The 16,992-nt window shown below is 42.7% G+C and overlaps 1 protein-coding gene across 3 annotated transcripts in view; it reads left to right on the top strand.

Moving 5' to 3' along the window:
* Positions 1-16,992, top strand: part of COL8A1 (collagen type VIII alpha 1 chain) — a 205,203-nt gene that overhangs the window by 151,081 nt on the left and 37,130 nt on the right. The window contains exon 1 of one of the 3 annotated variants that reach the window (XM_030204046.1): positions 15,076-15,131. The exons of the other annotated variants lie outside the window; for them this stretch is intronic. Coding sequence (XP_030059906.1) covers positions 15,105-15,131 — 27 coding nt within the window. The 5' untranslated portion in view covers positions 15,076-15,104. Of the gene's footprint in view, positions 1-15,075; positions 15,132-16,992 lie in introns of those variants that run through there. 3 annotated transcript variants of the gene reach the window in all.

Raw genomic sequence — 16,992 nt, 5'->3', positions numbered from 1 at the left:
TATGGCCCATCAAAGGAACTGCAGTAGCAGCAGAGCAACATGAAAGTAAATCATTATGAAAGAGATTAACATGAGCGTCTGGAGAGACGTCACTTCTGGTCAAGTGGCCTACACTCTAATGCCGAGGCTTCCAAAAACAGTTCTCATTTCTTTTTTTATTTATGTAAAGAATTAGTCACTGGGGGGATCAGAGTATGGACAGAACTGGCCTTAGGGCTACACAACTGATGCATCTACACAATATATAAGTACATAAGTACATAAGTAGTGCCATACTGGGAAAGACCAAAGGTCCATCTAGCCCAGCATCCTGTCACCGACAGTGGCCAATCCAGGTCAAGGGCACCTGGCACGCTCCCCAAACGTAAAAACATTCCAGACAAGTTATACCTAAAAATGCGGAATTTTTCCAAGTCCATTTAATAGCGGTCTATGGACTTGTCCTTTAGGAATCTATCTAACCCCTTTTTAAACTCCGTCAAGCTAACCGCCCGTACCACGTTCTCCGGCAACGAATTCCAGAGTCTAATTACACGTTGGGTGAAGAAAAATTTTCTCCGATTCGTTTTAAATTTACCACACTGTAGCTTCAACTCATGCCCTCTAGTCCTAGTATTTTTGGATAGCGTGAACAGTCGCTTCACATCCACCCGATCCATTCCACTCATTATTTTATACACTTCTATCATATCTCCCCTCAGCCGTCTCTTCTCCAAGCTGAAAAGCCCTAGCCTTCTCAGCCTCTCTTCATAGGAAAGTCGTCCCATCCCCACTATCATTTTCGTCGCCCTTCGCTGTACCTTTTCCAATTCTACTATATCTTTTTTGAGATACGGAGACCAGTACTGAACACAATACTCCAGGTGCGGTCGCACCATGGAGCGATACAACGGCATTATAACATCCGCACACCTGGACTCCATACCCTTCCTAATAACACCCAACATTCTATTCGCTTTCCTAGCCGCAGCAGCACACTGAGCAGAAGGTTTCAGCGTATCATCGACGACGACACCCAGATCCCTTTCTTGATCCGTAACTCCTAACGCGGAACCTTGCAAGACGTAGCTATAATTCGGGTTCCTCTTACCCACATGCATCACTTTGCACTTGTCAACATTGAACTTCATCTGCCACTTGCACGCCCATTCTCCCAGTCTCGCAAGGTCCTCCTGTAATAGTTCACATTCCTCCTGCGACTTGACGACCCTGAATAATTTTGTGTCATCGGCGAATTTAATTACCTCACTAGTTATTCCCATCTCTAGGTCATTTATAAATACATTAAAAAGCAACGGACCCAGCACAGACCCCTGCGGGACCCCACTAACTACCCTCCTCCACTGAGAATACTGGCCACGCAATCCTACTCTCTGCTTCCTATCTTTCAACCAGTTCTTAATCCATAATAATACCCTACCTCCGATTCCATGACTCTGCAATTTCTTCAGGAGTCTTTCGTGCGGCACTTTGTCAAACGCCTTCTGAAAATCCAGATATACAATATCAACCGGCTCCCCATTGTCCACATGTTTGCTTACCCCCTCAAAAAAATGCATTAGATTGGTGAGGCAAGACTTCCCTTCACTAAATCCGTGCTGACTTTGTCTCATCAGTCCATGTTTTTGTATATGCTCTGCAATTTTATTCTTAATAATAGCCTCCACCATCTTGCCCGGCACCGACGTCAGACTCACCGGTCTATAATTTCCCGGATCTCCTCTGGAACCCTTCTTAAAAATCGGAGTAACATTGGCTACCCTCCAGTCTTCCGGTACTACACTCGATTTTAGGGACAGATTGCATATTTCTAACAGTAGCTCCGCAAGTTCATTTTTTAGTTCTATTAATACTCTGGGATGAATACCATCAGGTCCCGGTGATTTACTACTCTTCAGCTTGCTGAACTGACCCATTACATCCTCCAAGGTTACAGAGAATTTGTTTAGTTTCTCCGACTCCCCCGCTTCAAATATTCTTTCCGGCACCGGTGTCCCCCCCCAAATCCTCCTCGGTGAAGACCGAAGCAAAGAATTCATTTAATTTCTCCGCTACGGCTTTGTCCTCCTTGATCGCCCCTTTAACACCATTTTCGTCCAGCGGCCCAACCGACTCTTTGGCCGGTTTCCTGCTTTTAATGTATCTAAAAAATATATATGTTTCACTTTCCAGATTAGGGGCCCAGCTGTCCTCTTTCATCTAGATGGGATGCCACCAGAGCCATGGCCATCAACATGGCACATGATAGCAATTATTTCCAAATGCCACAATTGACCCCACTTAAGACTAGGGCTAGACTAATAGAAGTTAAACAAATTTATAAACATTTATGTTCTAACAAGGGCCGAAAATGAGGAGCTGATGCAGAAAAGTGTGCTAGTTTTGGTGCAATGGATGGTTTGGCTTCAGTCCACAACTTTATGGGCATCCTGTACAAAAATGAGTTTTGTCCATAAGCTAAATGTGTGTAAAGCCTGAGGCTTTTGGCTAATCAGCACAGATGCAAGAGACTGCTCAGTAGAATAAAAGGCGGAGCACAAAACTGGGGCTTAATGCCAGGTCTGAGACAGTAGTGTATGGAGAAATTTCTCCAAGGGAGGGGCAAAATAATTGTTTGCATAACCCATTAGAGTTTTCTATGGTGCAGGAACTAATAGAAAGGACGATACTGATGAGAATCATGGGGGAGGGGAGGCAAATGCTCCTCTCCCCTCCCTCCCCCCCCCCCCCCAACCTTCTGAAGCGGTATATAAAAGATTAACTTGGAAATTCTGTGGTAGCATTATCAAGGATTTCATACTTGTTTCTTCCCTTTACTGCAAGTATAATGATCTGTCATGTTTTTAGAGCATGTGAGAGGTGTGCTAGTACGAAGAACATAAGTGCTGGGAAACACAGATCACCAACACAAAAAAATTGGATTGGCACCCAAATTGCGTGTGCATACATCTTATTCTATGCATAAATATTGGTACTGCAAACATTTTGTGCACAGAATATCATTTCAGCACAGGCCTAGGCAAATCCGCCTGATTTGTGCACAAGTCGTAGCTGCCACTAACACAGACCCATGTATGCATGAGTCCGGTGCGCTCCCTCAGAGATGTCAAGGGTGGCCAATCCCAGTGCTGGAGATTAAAGGCCAATGAGTGAGATTTTTATTGTGGGCCTCAGCCTTCTCTAAAACTAGTTCTGTGGCAGATGCACATTCCAAAAACTGACATATTCCAATCAATAAATAGAAAATAAAATTCTTTTTTTCTACCTTTGTTGACTGGTCATTTAATTTTCCTCGCCATATTGATCACAGTCTCTGGTTTCTGCTTTCCTCTGTCTTCTCTTAACTCTCTTGCCAGGGCCTCTTGGTCCATTTGGTCTTCTCTCTCCATGTCCACTATTCATCTTCCTGCTGTGTCACTATCACTCTGTTTAGTATTTCGTGTGTCCCTACCCCCCCACCATCTCTCTGTGTCTTTATCCCTCCCCATGTCCAGCATCTCTCCCTTTCTTTCCCCTTCCTTATGCCTTCCTCCCCATGAATTCAGCAAAGGTCCTTCTCTTTCCTTATGGGTCCACTATCTCTTTCTCTTCCTCCTTCTCTCGCAGTTCCCGACCATATTTCATTTCATTTCTTTCTCTTTCTCTCTCTCTCTCTTCTACCCCTCCCCCCTTTCTTGTATTTCCTTCCCTTTCCCTGCCGGTCCTGCATCCTCCTCTAACTCTCCTTCTCTCTCATTGTATGGCAGCTCTCCCTTCTTCTCTTACCCCTGCTACAGTCTGGCATCTCTCTCCCCCCCCCCCCAACAGTCTGGCATCTCTCTTCTTCCCTTCTCTCCCTGCAGTCTGGCATCTCTTTACTCCCCCCCCCCCCTGCATTCTGGCATGTCTCTTCTTCCCTTCCCCAGTCTGGCATCTATATTCTCCCCTTTCCTCTCCCCCTCCCCCCCCCCCACAGTCTGGTATCTCTATCCTTCCCTCCGCCCCGGCAACCACTTCTCCCTTCTCTCCCCCCCCCCCCATTCCACAGGTACGGCATCTCACTTCCTGCACTCTCGCCCTGCAAAATATGGTAGCACTTGCTTCCTCGCTGCAGTGCTGCCCTCCTTCAATGGTTTGGGCCGTCAGCAGCATCAGTGTCATTGAGGTAAGCACTGCCTTTGTCCTGGAAGTTTTCCCTCTGCTACAATTTCCTGTCCCCCCCATAGGCAGCAGAGTGAAAGTTTCAGGGGCCGCTGAAGGCAGTGTGCTTACTCACTGACACTTACTGCCTCCAGTGGCCCAGAACATGGAAGGAGGGTAGTGCTGCAGCATCCCACAAATGTGAGAGGAGGGGGCTTTGGCATGTGAGCTGGAGTCTGGGACCAAATGCATGTGATTTGGTATGTCTGCTCTTTCATGTTAATACAGGGTCGATTTGGTTACTGCATTGAAGAACATTTGGAAGCTGTACATCGAGCATTAGCATATGGTTATAATGCAACATTTCTGCATCAGCCCCTGTGTTTTGGAAAATGTTCAAGTAATTCTCATCTCAAACCATTCCGAGATCAATAGCTCTTCTTGTTTTGTGGTCCTTGCAACTGTACAGAAATATCAGGGCACCATCTGCTGGAAAATGAGATCATATCTGCCTCAACTGATGGATAATTATGGCTATTCTGTTCATAAGTTTGGTGACATCACTAGGTTCCTACTGCTCTCCCTGTATTGTGGCATGTTATGTGTAGATCAGTTCATTTCAACCAATTCCTCGCAGCACACCCAGCCAGTTGCGTTTTCAAGATATCCACAATGAATATGCATGAGATAGATTTACGTGTCAAGGAGGCAGAGCATGCAAATCTATCTCATGCATATTCATTGTGGATATCCTGAAAACCCAACTGGCTGGGTGTGCTCTGAGGACTGAGTTGAGAACTACTGCTGTGTAGATCACGGAGTCTGCCGAGAGATGCAGCTTCCTTATGGCACAACATTGTTTTGATATCAGCAGTGCTGGAGGTGCTTCGCTTCACCATGTATGGTTGAAAACAGTAGAATTCTCACACTGTCATGAAAAAATGTCCCTAAATGTACTAGCCAGATTTCTCAAGCATCAGCTAGCGTCCGTGATTGGATGGGCTCTTTAATGATTTTCTCTAGCTTCTTCCATAGACAACCTTATGACCTCCTCAGTTTTCCTGCTAAACTTGTCAGTTTTTGAATCCAAACTAATTTGTCTTCTTCCTGACAAATGTTACTTTTTGTCATGGTAACAGCTTTATGTGAAATCCAGGACAACCATTTGATGCATAAACATGTTGGCCTAGGCTGGGTTTCTTTATCAGTTGTAGAAGTCCTGAATCTGGTTTGAAAAAGAGAAAAGAGCATTTGTGTGGGAACATTCTGAGAACTAGAAACAGCTGAAGTTCAAAGGTTTCTTTCCCTGTAACTCCAGATTGTTTAAGGAAAAGTTGGCATTGCTATAAACAGCCGAGTTAGTCTGCTTCCCAGTAGAAATGTGAAGTATAGCTATATAAGAACATAAGCATTGCCATACTGGGACAGACCAAAGGTCCATCAAGCCTAGTATCCTGTTTCCAACAGTGACCAATCCAGATTTTATGTGGTTTATCCTAGAATATACAGTGGATTTTCACAAGTCCATAATAATAATGATTTATGGACTTTTCTTTTAGGAAATTATCCATACCTTTTTTAAATCCTGCTAAGCTAACTTTGTATCACATTCTCTGGCAATAAATTCCAGAGTTTAATTACTCATTGAGTGAAGAAATATTTTCTCTGATTCGTGTTAAATTTACTACTCAGTAGCTTCTTTGCGTGTCCCCTAGTCCTAGTATTTTGGAAAGAGTAAACAAGTGATTCACATATATCTGTTCCACTCCACTCAGTATTTTATGTGCCTCTATCATATTGCCCCTCATCCATATTCTGTCCAAGCTGAAGAGCCATAGCCACTTTGGCCTATCCTCATAGGGAAATCATCCCATCCCCTTTATCATTTTCATCGCCCTTCTCTGTACCCTTTCTAATTCCACTATATCTTTTTTAAGATGTGGTGACCAAAACTGCACACAGTATTCAAGATACGGTTGCACCATGGAGAGATACAAAGACACTATAACATTCTCAGTTTTGTTTTCCATTCCTTTTCTAATAATTCCTAACATTCTATTTGCTTTCTTAGCCACTGCTGCACATTGAGCAGAGAGTTTCAACATATCATCAACGATAACGCCTAGATCCTTTTCCTGGGTGTTGACTCCTACTATGGAACCTTGCATCACATAGCTATAGTTTGGGTTCCTCTTTCCCACATGCATCACTTTGCACTTGCTCACATTAAAAGTCATCTGCCATTTGGATGGCCAGTCTCCCAGTGTCCTCTTGCAATTTTTCACAATCCTTTTGCGATTTAACAACTTTGAAATACTTCGTGTCATCAGCAAATTTAATTACATCTCTAGATAATTTATAAATATGTTAAAAAGCAGCAATCCCCTAGGGACCCCCACTATCTCCCCTTCTCCATTGAGAATACTGACAATTTAACCCTACTCTCTGTTTGCTATCTTTTAACAAGTTTTTAATCCACAATAGGACACTACTTCCTATCCCATGGCTTTCTAATTCCCTTAGGAGTCTTTCATGAGGTACTTTGTCAAATGCCTTTTGAAATTCCAGATACATACTTTCAAATCCCTTCTTGAGCTACCCAGGGGTCAATGCAGTAAGCTTGTGCATGCTAATGTAGTACACAAATCATATGCAAATAGGATCTGTGCAGAATCTGAGTGCTAATCTGGAAGGGTGCATCAGACACATATATACATGTTTCTGTTAATGACAGCTACTGAGTTTGCACACATATCTACTCATGTGCTGGAATGTTATTCTGTGCATAACATTTTTGCTGTACTAATTTTATGTACAAAATAACATTAGCACATACACAGATTAGAGATTGACAAAAACAGGTTTTTCCCCCTGTTTTTGGCTGAAGCTGAATCTGTGGCCAAAATTCACTGCTCAATTTCAGCTGAATGAATAAGTATGAGATAACCAAAGCCAAAACTCCTCCTCTTCCTCTATCCCTCTTCCCTTGCCCCTAACAGACGGAGCCCCCCCCCCCCCCCGGACCTACAATATCTTTGGTGGTCTGGTGGTCTAGTGGCTAGGAGCCAGGGCTTTTTTTGAGGGGGTACTTGGAGGTACTGAGTACCGGCACCTTTTCCGTTGTCTGCTAAAATTGACCCATGGTCCCTAAGTTTTAATGAAAGAGCTCATGCTCTACACACCAATTTTGCCTTGTCATTGATTCTGTGATTGGTTACAGGAGGTCTGGCTATTGTGGGGTAGGTCCCTCAGTGATCACCCCACCCCTGAAGTATGGCCTGGCATTTGAGTACCAGCACCTTTTTCACTAGAAAAAATGCACTGATAGGAGTGATTCCCAATAGCTCCTGGCAATGCTGGTTCCAATATCAAAATGGCTGCCGGAATCTTCAGCGGCAGCCTCACAAGATTGCCACGGGAGATCCTGGTAGCCATTTTGTGTGAGTGGGGATTGCTCCTGCCCTGACTAACCACCAGACCATAAATGATATTATAGGCTGGGGGGGGGGGGGAGTCCTGTTGGGAGTGGTATGGGGCTGCAGCTGCAAAGCACAGCTTTGGTTTCAGCCCAAAATTCACTGGCATTTTCAGTTGAAACCAAAACAAGACAATCTGAATTTTGTGCTGGTTTCTGCACCAAAACTGAAACCAAAATTTGGTCAGCCTCTAGTGCAGATGTATGTACAACTCCAGGACTGATGCAATGTTTTTTGTCCTCAGAGCTGCTGCAGAGCAGAACAGCGTGACCACAGGAGCCAGCTCTGTGGGTGTCAGTGGGTATTGAGCTCTTCCAATAATGAGCAAGCAAGGGAGAGAATTTGTATTGTGTTTGACACACCCAATCATTTTGAAATGCTGGCACCTATGCACATGCACAAGACCGTGGAAGAATGAGTACACCTTGCATTTAGTTCTGTCTTCTTTTTATTTTAATGCTCTTTGTGGAACTGAAAAAGTTGCTGGTTTTATATGCTGGCAGTAAAGAAATAGTCATAAAATCCCTACTAACGTGACTACAGAAAAATGAGAAAACACTTTTAAGCCTCCCCAGTCTTAGCGTTAAAAGTCCCAGCATTGTGCTTACCTGTCAGTCTCCTGTGCATTTTTCCACATCTGGCCAGACGAGCTAATAGTCTCATTGCCATTGATTTTGACATGCTGTGCTCTGGTTCATAATGCAAGGCAGAGGGTGAGATTTCTGTTGAAATGGCATGGCAGCCATTTTGGCAATGAAGACAGCATGGGTTCATTCCTGCTCCAACAAGCCACTAGAACACCAGTGATTGTATGATAGACTGGGGGACCTGCAGGTGGGTCCAGGAGTGGAGCTTTTTTCTGTTCAGGGGAGAGCTACGGGATACAGCACACAGTTTCAATAGCAGCCAAAAATGAAACAAGGCTGAATACGGATTTCAGGCCAGTTTCAACACCAAAACCGAAACTTAAATTCGGTCAACTTCTAATGCAAGGTTTTGCGTAGGGTTAGCTTCTGCACAAAACCCTTTTCTACATCTATGCACCCAGAAAATTGTGCATTAAAGCTACACTCCTCCTGCGCCAGGGCCTTGCGCACTGCACTGCATTGCATTGCTCCCACCACCACCCTAGTCTGTTTCTCCTGTGCTCCTGTAGGCCAATTTCTTAACTAATAGCAAGCATTCTATCAATAGCAGCCAGTTTAATTAGGTTCTTGGGATAAGCAGTGACTTTCATCATCAGTGTTGACAGTCTCCATGTGTTCAGAAGATGTGTCTACACACCACTGGAGGAGCCACACTGCTAATTGTTTTCTTTCCCTGAATGTGTCAATGTGTGGATGTTGTGTTTCCTCAAGTGCAAAGTGGCTAATTGTGCTGTTTGGACTAAGATGGCATTGGTACTTCCCACATCAAGGTTGTTAGGCATGGTGAAAGATCTGCTCCACAAAAACTCCTGAAGCAGGCCATAGGCCGAAACACAGTTTCTGTGTCGAGTGACGAGTCTATAATCAATGAATCTTCTTGAAGCATCGTTTGTTTCCCTCGTTTCTGGAGTCCATTTCCCACTACCTTTTTGCTTTTTCAGGAGATGTCAGGCCCATTCTGACTATCAGTCTTCTACCCAAATGCATTGCACACCAGCTGCAGCCCAGAGAATGCAAAAATTACCAGAGCTGAATCACTTTTCAGTGTGAGCGTGCCCCTCTGCCTGTCTGCAGTGCCCCCACCCTCCCCCCAATTCTATGAAACCAATGCAGGTCAGAGACTTCAACTTTAAAAAGAAAACTATTTTATTCCTTGAGATTATAGACTCTTTGGTTGCAAATATTGGTATCTAGAGACAAACCTTCAACTGAATCAGCTGATAATGCCACAATCGAGTTAGGACCACCACAAATGAGATATATTAATGGAATGGGTAGACATGAATCACTTGCTTACTCTTTCCAAAAGTACAAAGATTAGGGGGGCTGCAATGAATCACTAATATTCCTTAAGAATCCTTGTGTTTGATATTGTCAAATTTATTTATAGCTGTTTATATTCATTAATTCTTCAAAAATCCTGCTATAAATCAAATTAAGTGATTTTTTCATACACACAATAGAAGTTCACATTTTGAAGTAAAAAATGTTTTTGGAGGTTTTTAAGACCAATGATTGAAACCTGTGAGCTGTTTGGATATCACAAGATACTTATCTGACCGCATGAGTCAGACTAGATAGCCACAGCCAAATGAGGTCATTTTTCCTCCTTTTTTGAAGAATTAATGAATATAAACAGCTATAAATAAATTTGACAACATCAAACACAAGGATTCTTAAGAATTATTATGAATTGTGTGTTTATATCACTTGTTTTATATTCTGGAGTGTAATTTATCCACTATATATATATATATTGGTGTGTTCACTTTTTTAGTGATTCTCCTTTTTAGTTTATTTTGAAGGGTTTAACTAGGCACCATACAGGAGAGTAAGGATCATTACAACTATACAGTTCACACTAGTTTAGTGTTAAAGTTGGTGTGAGTGATTTTCAAGTTATATTACAATCTTTTTTGAATGTTATTTGGTCTTTCTGAAGCAACTAGAGCAAAACACAGCCCATGTTGGGGACCTATAACTTTCAAAAGACATCACACATTGCATACAATGGAATATATATTTTTAAATTGGAATATCATCCATCAGCACACTTGCTTTTGAGGATAAGTACTTTCAATTTGAGTTTGGTGAAGCAATGTTTTTTGCAGTTTTTTTAGTTTAATTTTCACTATAAAAATTCTTATAATTTTGTGCAGTGATTAATCCTGTTAGTGACTAGGACTCCAGTTTGGGCCTGCCGTCATCACCTAAGAGCACAAACCCAAAAAGTTTGTAAATATCTGTTTAATTTATTTAAGATATTGCATAAATTATGAAGGATTAGGGCTATGTTTTGTGATTTGTAGAGATTTTTCTCCTTTGCTTGTTATTGTTACCCCTTTGTTCTGGTGTGTTTTACAACTATCCACTCTGCAAAGATGCATGCTTGAAGTAGAGACTACTGTTTAGAGGAGATTCACTGAGAGGCCGATGCTCAAAAACCTAGCACCAGTGGTAAAAGGGGTTAGCATCAGACTTGTGTGCATATTAAGCACCAAATGCTCAGAGGGCTTGAGCACCAGTACTAATGTGTGCGCCAAAGATGGCCACAAATTGCATGCAAATGTATTTAAATGGATGCTAATGAAGTCAGTAACTATTCCTTCTTAATGCTCAGATGGCAGTGCTGCAATGCACAGAAGCAAATGATGGTGTCACGATTGTGACTATTTTCCATGTTTGTGCTCACTTTGCCCCCTGGTGGCCGGACCCTGTGGCTGCTATAGACTGTTTTCTTGCTGTTTCCCAAGCATGTTACAGAAGTCATTCCAGTCCGGTTCGGATCTTCCTGCTTGCCAAACTTGCTTGGGTGGTTTGGAACTAAGCAGCACCCTTACCCGTGACCTCACTTGTAATTGCCTTTATTATGCACCTGGCCCTTTCAGCTGGGCCTTTGCAACACCAAAGGTTGAGGTTAGTTTGGTGCTGATAGGAGCACTTCTGCTTTGGTGTGCTGTTAGGAGCACTTCTGCCGTGTTTTGTTTCTTGCCTGTATGTCTTGCCTTGTTCTTGTTTGGTCTGTATGCAGTTAAGCCTGTATGCTTCCCTGCTTTACCCTTTTGGTGCTGATAGGAGCACTTCTGCCTTGCTTGTTTCTGTACCTTGTATCCTGTGTGAGAATCCTGAACCCTGTTTCAGTCAAGCTTGTTTCTGTATCCTATAACCCTGTCTGAGTCTCCTGAATCCAGAAGTCCTGAACCATGTTTTAGTCAAGCTTGTTTAGAATCCTGTTGGTCCAGTAAGTCCTGCCTGCCGCCTGCCACCTGCACCTGGGGGCTCAAGCCCTGGGGAATGGTGGTCAAGCGCAGGTGAAGACCGGTTGCTCTGTCCTGCTTATTCCCTGCTTGCCTACTGCTTTAGTTCTAGTCCTGTGGTTCCAGTTCGGTTGTTCCAGCTTTGCCTGTCTACAGCTTCTCCTGCCTTGCTTGTTTTCCCAGTCCTGGTTGGGGGATCTTGCCTGCTGCTGCCGCTCCTCGACAGTAGCCCAAGGGCTCACGTTATTCCACTGTCTGAGAGCCTGAGACCATGACAGATGGTCTATAACACCGAAATTTACTGCCAGCTCAGAGGCTGCGTAGGTTTTGAGGACAGGATATCTTGGCAAAATCTCACATTGAACTGCAGTCAGCCCCCCCCCCCCCATACCTAGACATTAGGTCACTTGGTGGTGCTATTCTTTCTAATTGTACCAGAGAGCTGCAGGGGAATGAGGATTGAGGGAATCCCACAGCACCCGTGGAATTCCCACAGGTATGGAAGAAGGTGCCATGGGATTTCCGCGGCTATAAAAGAAGGTGCTGTGGGAGTCCTGTGGGAGTGTAGTCAAAATTTCTGGTGACTCCAGAATGAGGCTTGGAATGCGCTGAAATAGACAATTGGAGCACCAGAATGAAGCTTGGAACATATGGAGAGAGGCAGTTGGAGTGTCAGAATTAGGTTTGGAATGCCCGACTGAGGTTTGGAATGCCCAGAGAGGCAGCCAGAACACCAGACTGAGGCTTGGAACACTCATTGGTTGAATAGTGAATACCATCCAAAAAACCACAGGAGGCTATTGGGGTTGGAAACAAACAGAGGGATGCAAGCAAGTAAATAATAGCATCAACTCCTGCAGGTACAAGTGTGGGATGGGGGAGATTAATTGTGGGGATGGAATGAATCTTAGCAAGTACAGGTGAGTATGGGTTAGATTCCATTGGGGATGGGTGAAATTTCTGTCCCTGTGAAACTCTAACTTGTACCAAGTGAGAGGTTCCTAAACACACAGAAAAAGCAGGTCTATAAAATCCTGTTGCTGTGTATAGTGCTAGTGAACCCCAAAAGCTGACTCTGGCCTGCTTCTCCAACCACTGCCAAAAAGCCAGCACTCAAAGAGAAAGTCCTATTCAGAAAACATTTGACGTGACCTGAAGGCAAAGATATCTAAAGTATATTCTGTGGATGCTGGGACCAGGTCTTATCTGAGTCTTCCTAAATATCTTATCATTGTCTTAGCTCCAGCATGAGAAATAAATGCAACAGGCCATCCAGACTAGTTTGTTGAATCATATGAAGCCTAAGCGTCCCTGTACCGATATTGGGTTGGACTAGTGTTGGGTGAGATGGAAATTTTGTACATTGATAGTTGTCATTCCACAATAACCAGATCGAAACACAGTTCTCTACTACATTTATTGCTCATATTTCCAGGTCAGGATTTCACTGAAAATAAATTTATCACAAGAGTAGCTGGTCCCCCAGTGTGGTGGGGCTGAGGGTGACCCCGACTCGGGGGCAGATATATGTTATTTTTGGTGTCTACTCTAAAATCCTCTTGTAATGCACACAGAATGGGTAGAAAGGTTATGGATGGGCTGGAACAATGTATCATAAAGCAAGCACAAAAAGAAGAAGGGGGTAGACCAATGTAGTTCCAAAACAAGTGGTTTATTGAGAAATAATGGCTAAAAATGACTCGACACAGTCCTTCGTTTCGGCACCTAATGAACCTGCCTCAGGTGTCAAGTGTATATTTTTCTATAAAGTAACAAACACAATTAAAAAACAAATAAAAAGAAGAATTAAAAAAAACTTATCTAAAAATATAACATTAAATTCAAAATAAATTGAATGTGCATATTAGATAACTATATACATTTTAATACATGGCATCAAATATTGGCTGTTCAATATAAGATTTGATACAGGATAAGACATAAAAGGTTTTAGGAAATAAACTAAAATTCTAAATGAATACAATAACATTTTAATATGTAGCAATCTAATGTGTACATTCAATTTATTTTGTATTTAATATTATGTTTTTAGCTAAGTTTGTTTATTTGCTTTTTATTTGTTTTTTATTGTATTTATGTTACTTTACAGAAAAATATAGGCTTGAATCCTGGGGCAGGTGCATCAAGCACCAAAACGCAGGACTGCGTCAAGTCAGTTTTAGCCATTATTCCTCAATAAACAACTTGCTTTGGAACTACATTGGTCTACCCCCTTCTTTTTGTGTTTGCTTTATGGATTGTTAGGGGGATATTTCTGCTCTCTCTCTTTTTTATTTTTGGCTGGAACAACATATCCCATGTCATTGCATGATGTTAACAAATGAAAATGACCAGAATAAAACAACACATTTTGTGTTTTTTTTTTTTTCATTTGCTGATAATAGTGTTCACTCTTTTGAAAGAGGGCACACTGTTCCCAAGAATGTGCCCATTTGAATCATTGTGCATTCACAAACCATTGTGCTTTGTGCATGTTTTAAAAAAAAATGTGTCCTCTTTGCAAATTGTGCACTCTCTTTTGAAAGAGCACACACCTATGACAACAAAATGGCCAAACAGAAACAAATAAAATGAACATTCCCAGAAATGACACAGAAAATTACAGAAAACTAGAATTTTCTGGCTGCCCATTCATAATACAGGGCCCCTGATGGCTGACAATTTTTATCCAGTGGCGTAACCATGGGTGAGCCCAGGTGGGACCACCCACTTTGAGCTCAGGCCAAGCAGCAGCAGCGCATCCTTGCTATGGTTGGTGGGGGTCCCCAAGCCCTGCCAGCTGAAGACTCCTGGTATCTATCCTTCCCCTCTCCCACTGGCATATCTGCAGGCCTCTCATCCCCCCCCCCCCCCAACTATGTATCTTTTAAAAACTTCTCTTCCAGAGATTGTCAGCAGTGAGCAGTGAATCACATACGCTGTTCACACTGACCTCAAAGCCTTCCCTCTGTCGCAGTCCCGCCTATGCAGAAACAGGAAGTTGCATCAGATGGAAGGCCCTGGGGCCGGCATAAAAAGCGTGAGTCATTGGGATAGAGGAAGATAGTCTCCTCCCAAGACTTTGGGGCCCTTTTACAAAGCGGTGGTAAGCCCAATGTGGGCTTACCACATGCTAATCTGGAGCTTAAATTGGGTGCCAGCGTTACTTACAGCCCCAGTGTGTGCCATTGCCCATGCTAGGGAAAATTGTCCTGTATTTCTTAACCCAGCACTAACCCAGCGGTAATCAGGCAGCGCCGTGTGCTACCTGGTTACCGCTGGGTTAGTGTGGAAGCCCTTATCACTTCACTGGCAGTAAGTGCTCCCCCCCCCCCCCCCTCATAACCATGCGGTAAGACCAATCTTATTGCATGGCCATGGCTATTTTCAGCCTTTTTTACCCACTACATTAAAAAGAGCTGCAGCATGCGGCAAAAACGGCCCCCGCCCCTAGCACAGGGACCTTTTTACCACAGCTTGGTAAAAGGACCCCTTTATGTTTCACACTGCCCTCCAGTTCTTGGAGATCTACAGCTATAGTTTGTTTATCCCAGACTAGATGCCCCTCCAGTTTGATTGGCACTGCTCTGAAGCAGGGACCCAGAATGTTCCTCCTGCCACTGCATAGGAAGGTATATTGATGGAATCTGTTACACCTTCTGAAATGAGAACAATGTTTCACATAAGAAATGTAAGATTTTCCATGTTGTTGGTTGTTCTGCTGGACTGCTCTCTATGGTTTTCTCTCTTTTTACAAATCTACTACGACCGCATCATTTATTTTACTAAAGTTTGCTAAATACGGGGCCCTTTTACTAAACCACAGTAAACTTTGAAGTTACCACAGCTTAATGTGGTAGCTGCAAATTAATAATGCATCACCTACTGGGGCATTCCTGGTATATACCATTACAGGTTGTACGTTAACATTCACATTAACGTGCAGTATCTGCTCTCAGTTAATTTATTATTTATTTATTTATTGCATTTGTATCCCACATTTTCCCACTTATTTGCAGGTTCAATGTGGCTTACATAGTACCGTAGAGGCATTCGCCAGTTCGGTAAAGAAACAAATACAGGTGGTATTATGGTTGAGTAAGGAACATATGTTTCAGTTATGTGGAAGCTCTTAGCACCTCCTGTGTTAACTCCTCATTAGTCAACACATGGTAAGTGCAGCACATTAACTGCCAAACAACTTCCACACCCACTCTCTGTCCATGCCATGCCCCCCCCCCCCCCTTGATTTAAAATGTAGTAAGTGCTAAATTACTGCAAAGCCCTTAATGTGACTCTGTGCTAGCAGTTCCCTTGTGGTAAATCATATGCTTAATGCAGTTTAGTAAAAGGGTTCCCAAATTAAAATTTTAGCCTCCCTTACTGTTATAATGCATATTTATGGTTTTAAATGAAAGATACAATTATGAAAATCTTAAACCAGGTCTCAGGATATAAACTCAAACATTAGTCATAACTAACTTTCCTTCTGTCCCCTACCTCGCTTATTTGCTTTTCTCCTTTTTTCTATACAATTAAACCCCACATAAGCAACAGTACGCACATCTTTTTATCTCAGCACTAACCTTTCACATAGATAAGAGTTCTGGTCTTTATTGTCTTTCAAATTCTACTGACTTTGGTCAATTTTTATCTACCTAAAATCTGGCTATGATTGATAAGGCTCAAACACCCTAAATTGGGTTCCAGACATTCTGAAAAGATTACATGCTTTTTGTACCCATTTCTTTGGCTATATTTATTTATTAGGATTTATTTATCGCCTTTTTGAAGGAATTCACTCAAGGTGGTGTACAGTAAGAATAGAACAAACATGAGCAATAGGCAATTACAGCAATAAAAATATTCAAATAACAATACAAAGTATGGCGTGTAATACTACTTACAATGTCAACACAATACGTAATAGAACATTTTAATTGATAGTGAAAAAGGTAAACCAAAGATGTAACATATAGATAAGAGAGAAGAGTAAGAAAGTAAGGTGACTGATTTAAAGAAAGTTGCACACGAGGTCAGAGAGTTGGTTAAATATTATCTCAGCTAGGGTTGACATGGATAAACATGTCCTGCTGCAGTATGTGCAGCCCAAGTCACGCTTTGTGTGTGTGAGTGAGACTAAGAGGGGCGTTTTCGAAAGAAACATCCAAGTTGCGATTTGGACGTCCTTGCAAAACGGCGAAATTCAGGGGCGGGGAAACTCGTATTTTCGAAACAAGATGGACATCCATCTTTCGTTTCAAAAATACCGTCAGAGATGTCCAAATCCTTAAATTTGGACACCCCTAGATTTGGACATCCCTAGACATGGAAGTTTCTGACTTTCAGCAATTTTCGAAACCAAAGATGTCCATGTCAAAAACGTCCAAATGCAAGCCATTTGGGCGTGGGAGGAGCCAGCATTTGTAGTGCACTGGTCCCCCTGACATGCCAGGACACCAACCGGGCACCCTAGGGAGCACTGCAGTGGAC

This window comes from Microcaecilia unicolor, chromosome 5 (genome assembly GCF_901765095.1).
Source record: "Microcaecilia unicolor chromosome 5, aMicUni1.1, whole genome shotgun sequence".
In the NCBI taxonomy this organism is placed as follows: domain Eukaryota; kingdom Metazoa; phylum Chordata; class Amphibia; order Gymnophiona; family Siphonopidae; genus Microcaecilia; species Microcaecilia unicolor.
This window is presented reverse-complemented; position numbering and strand designations above follow the sequence as displayed.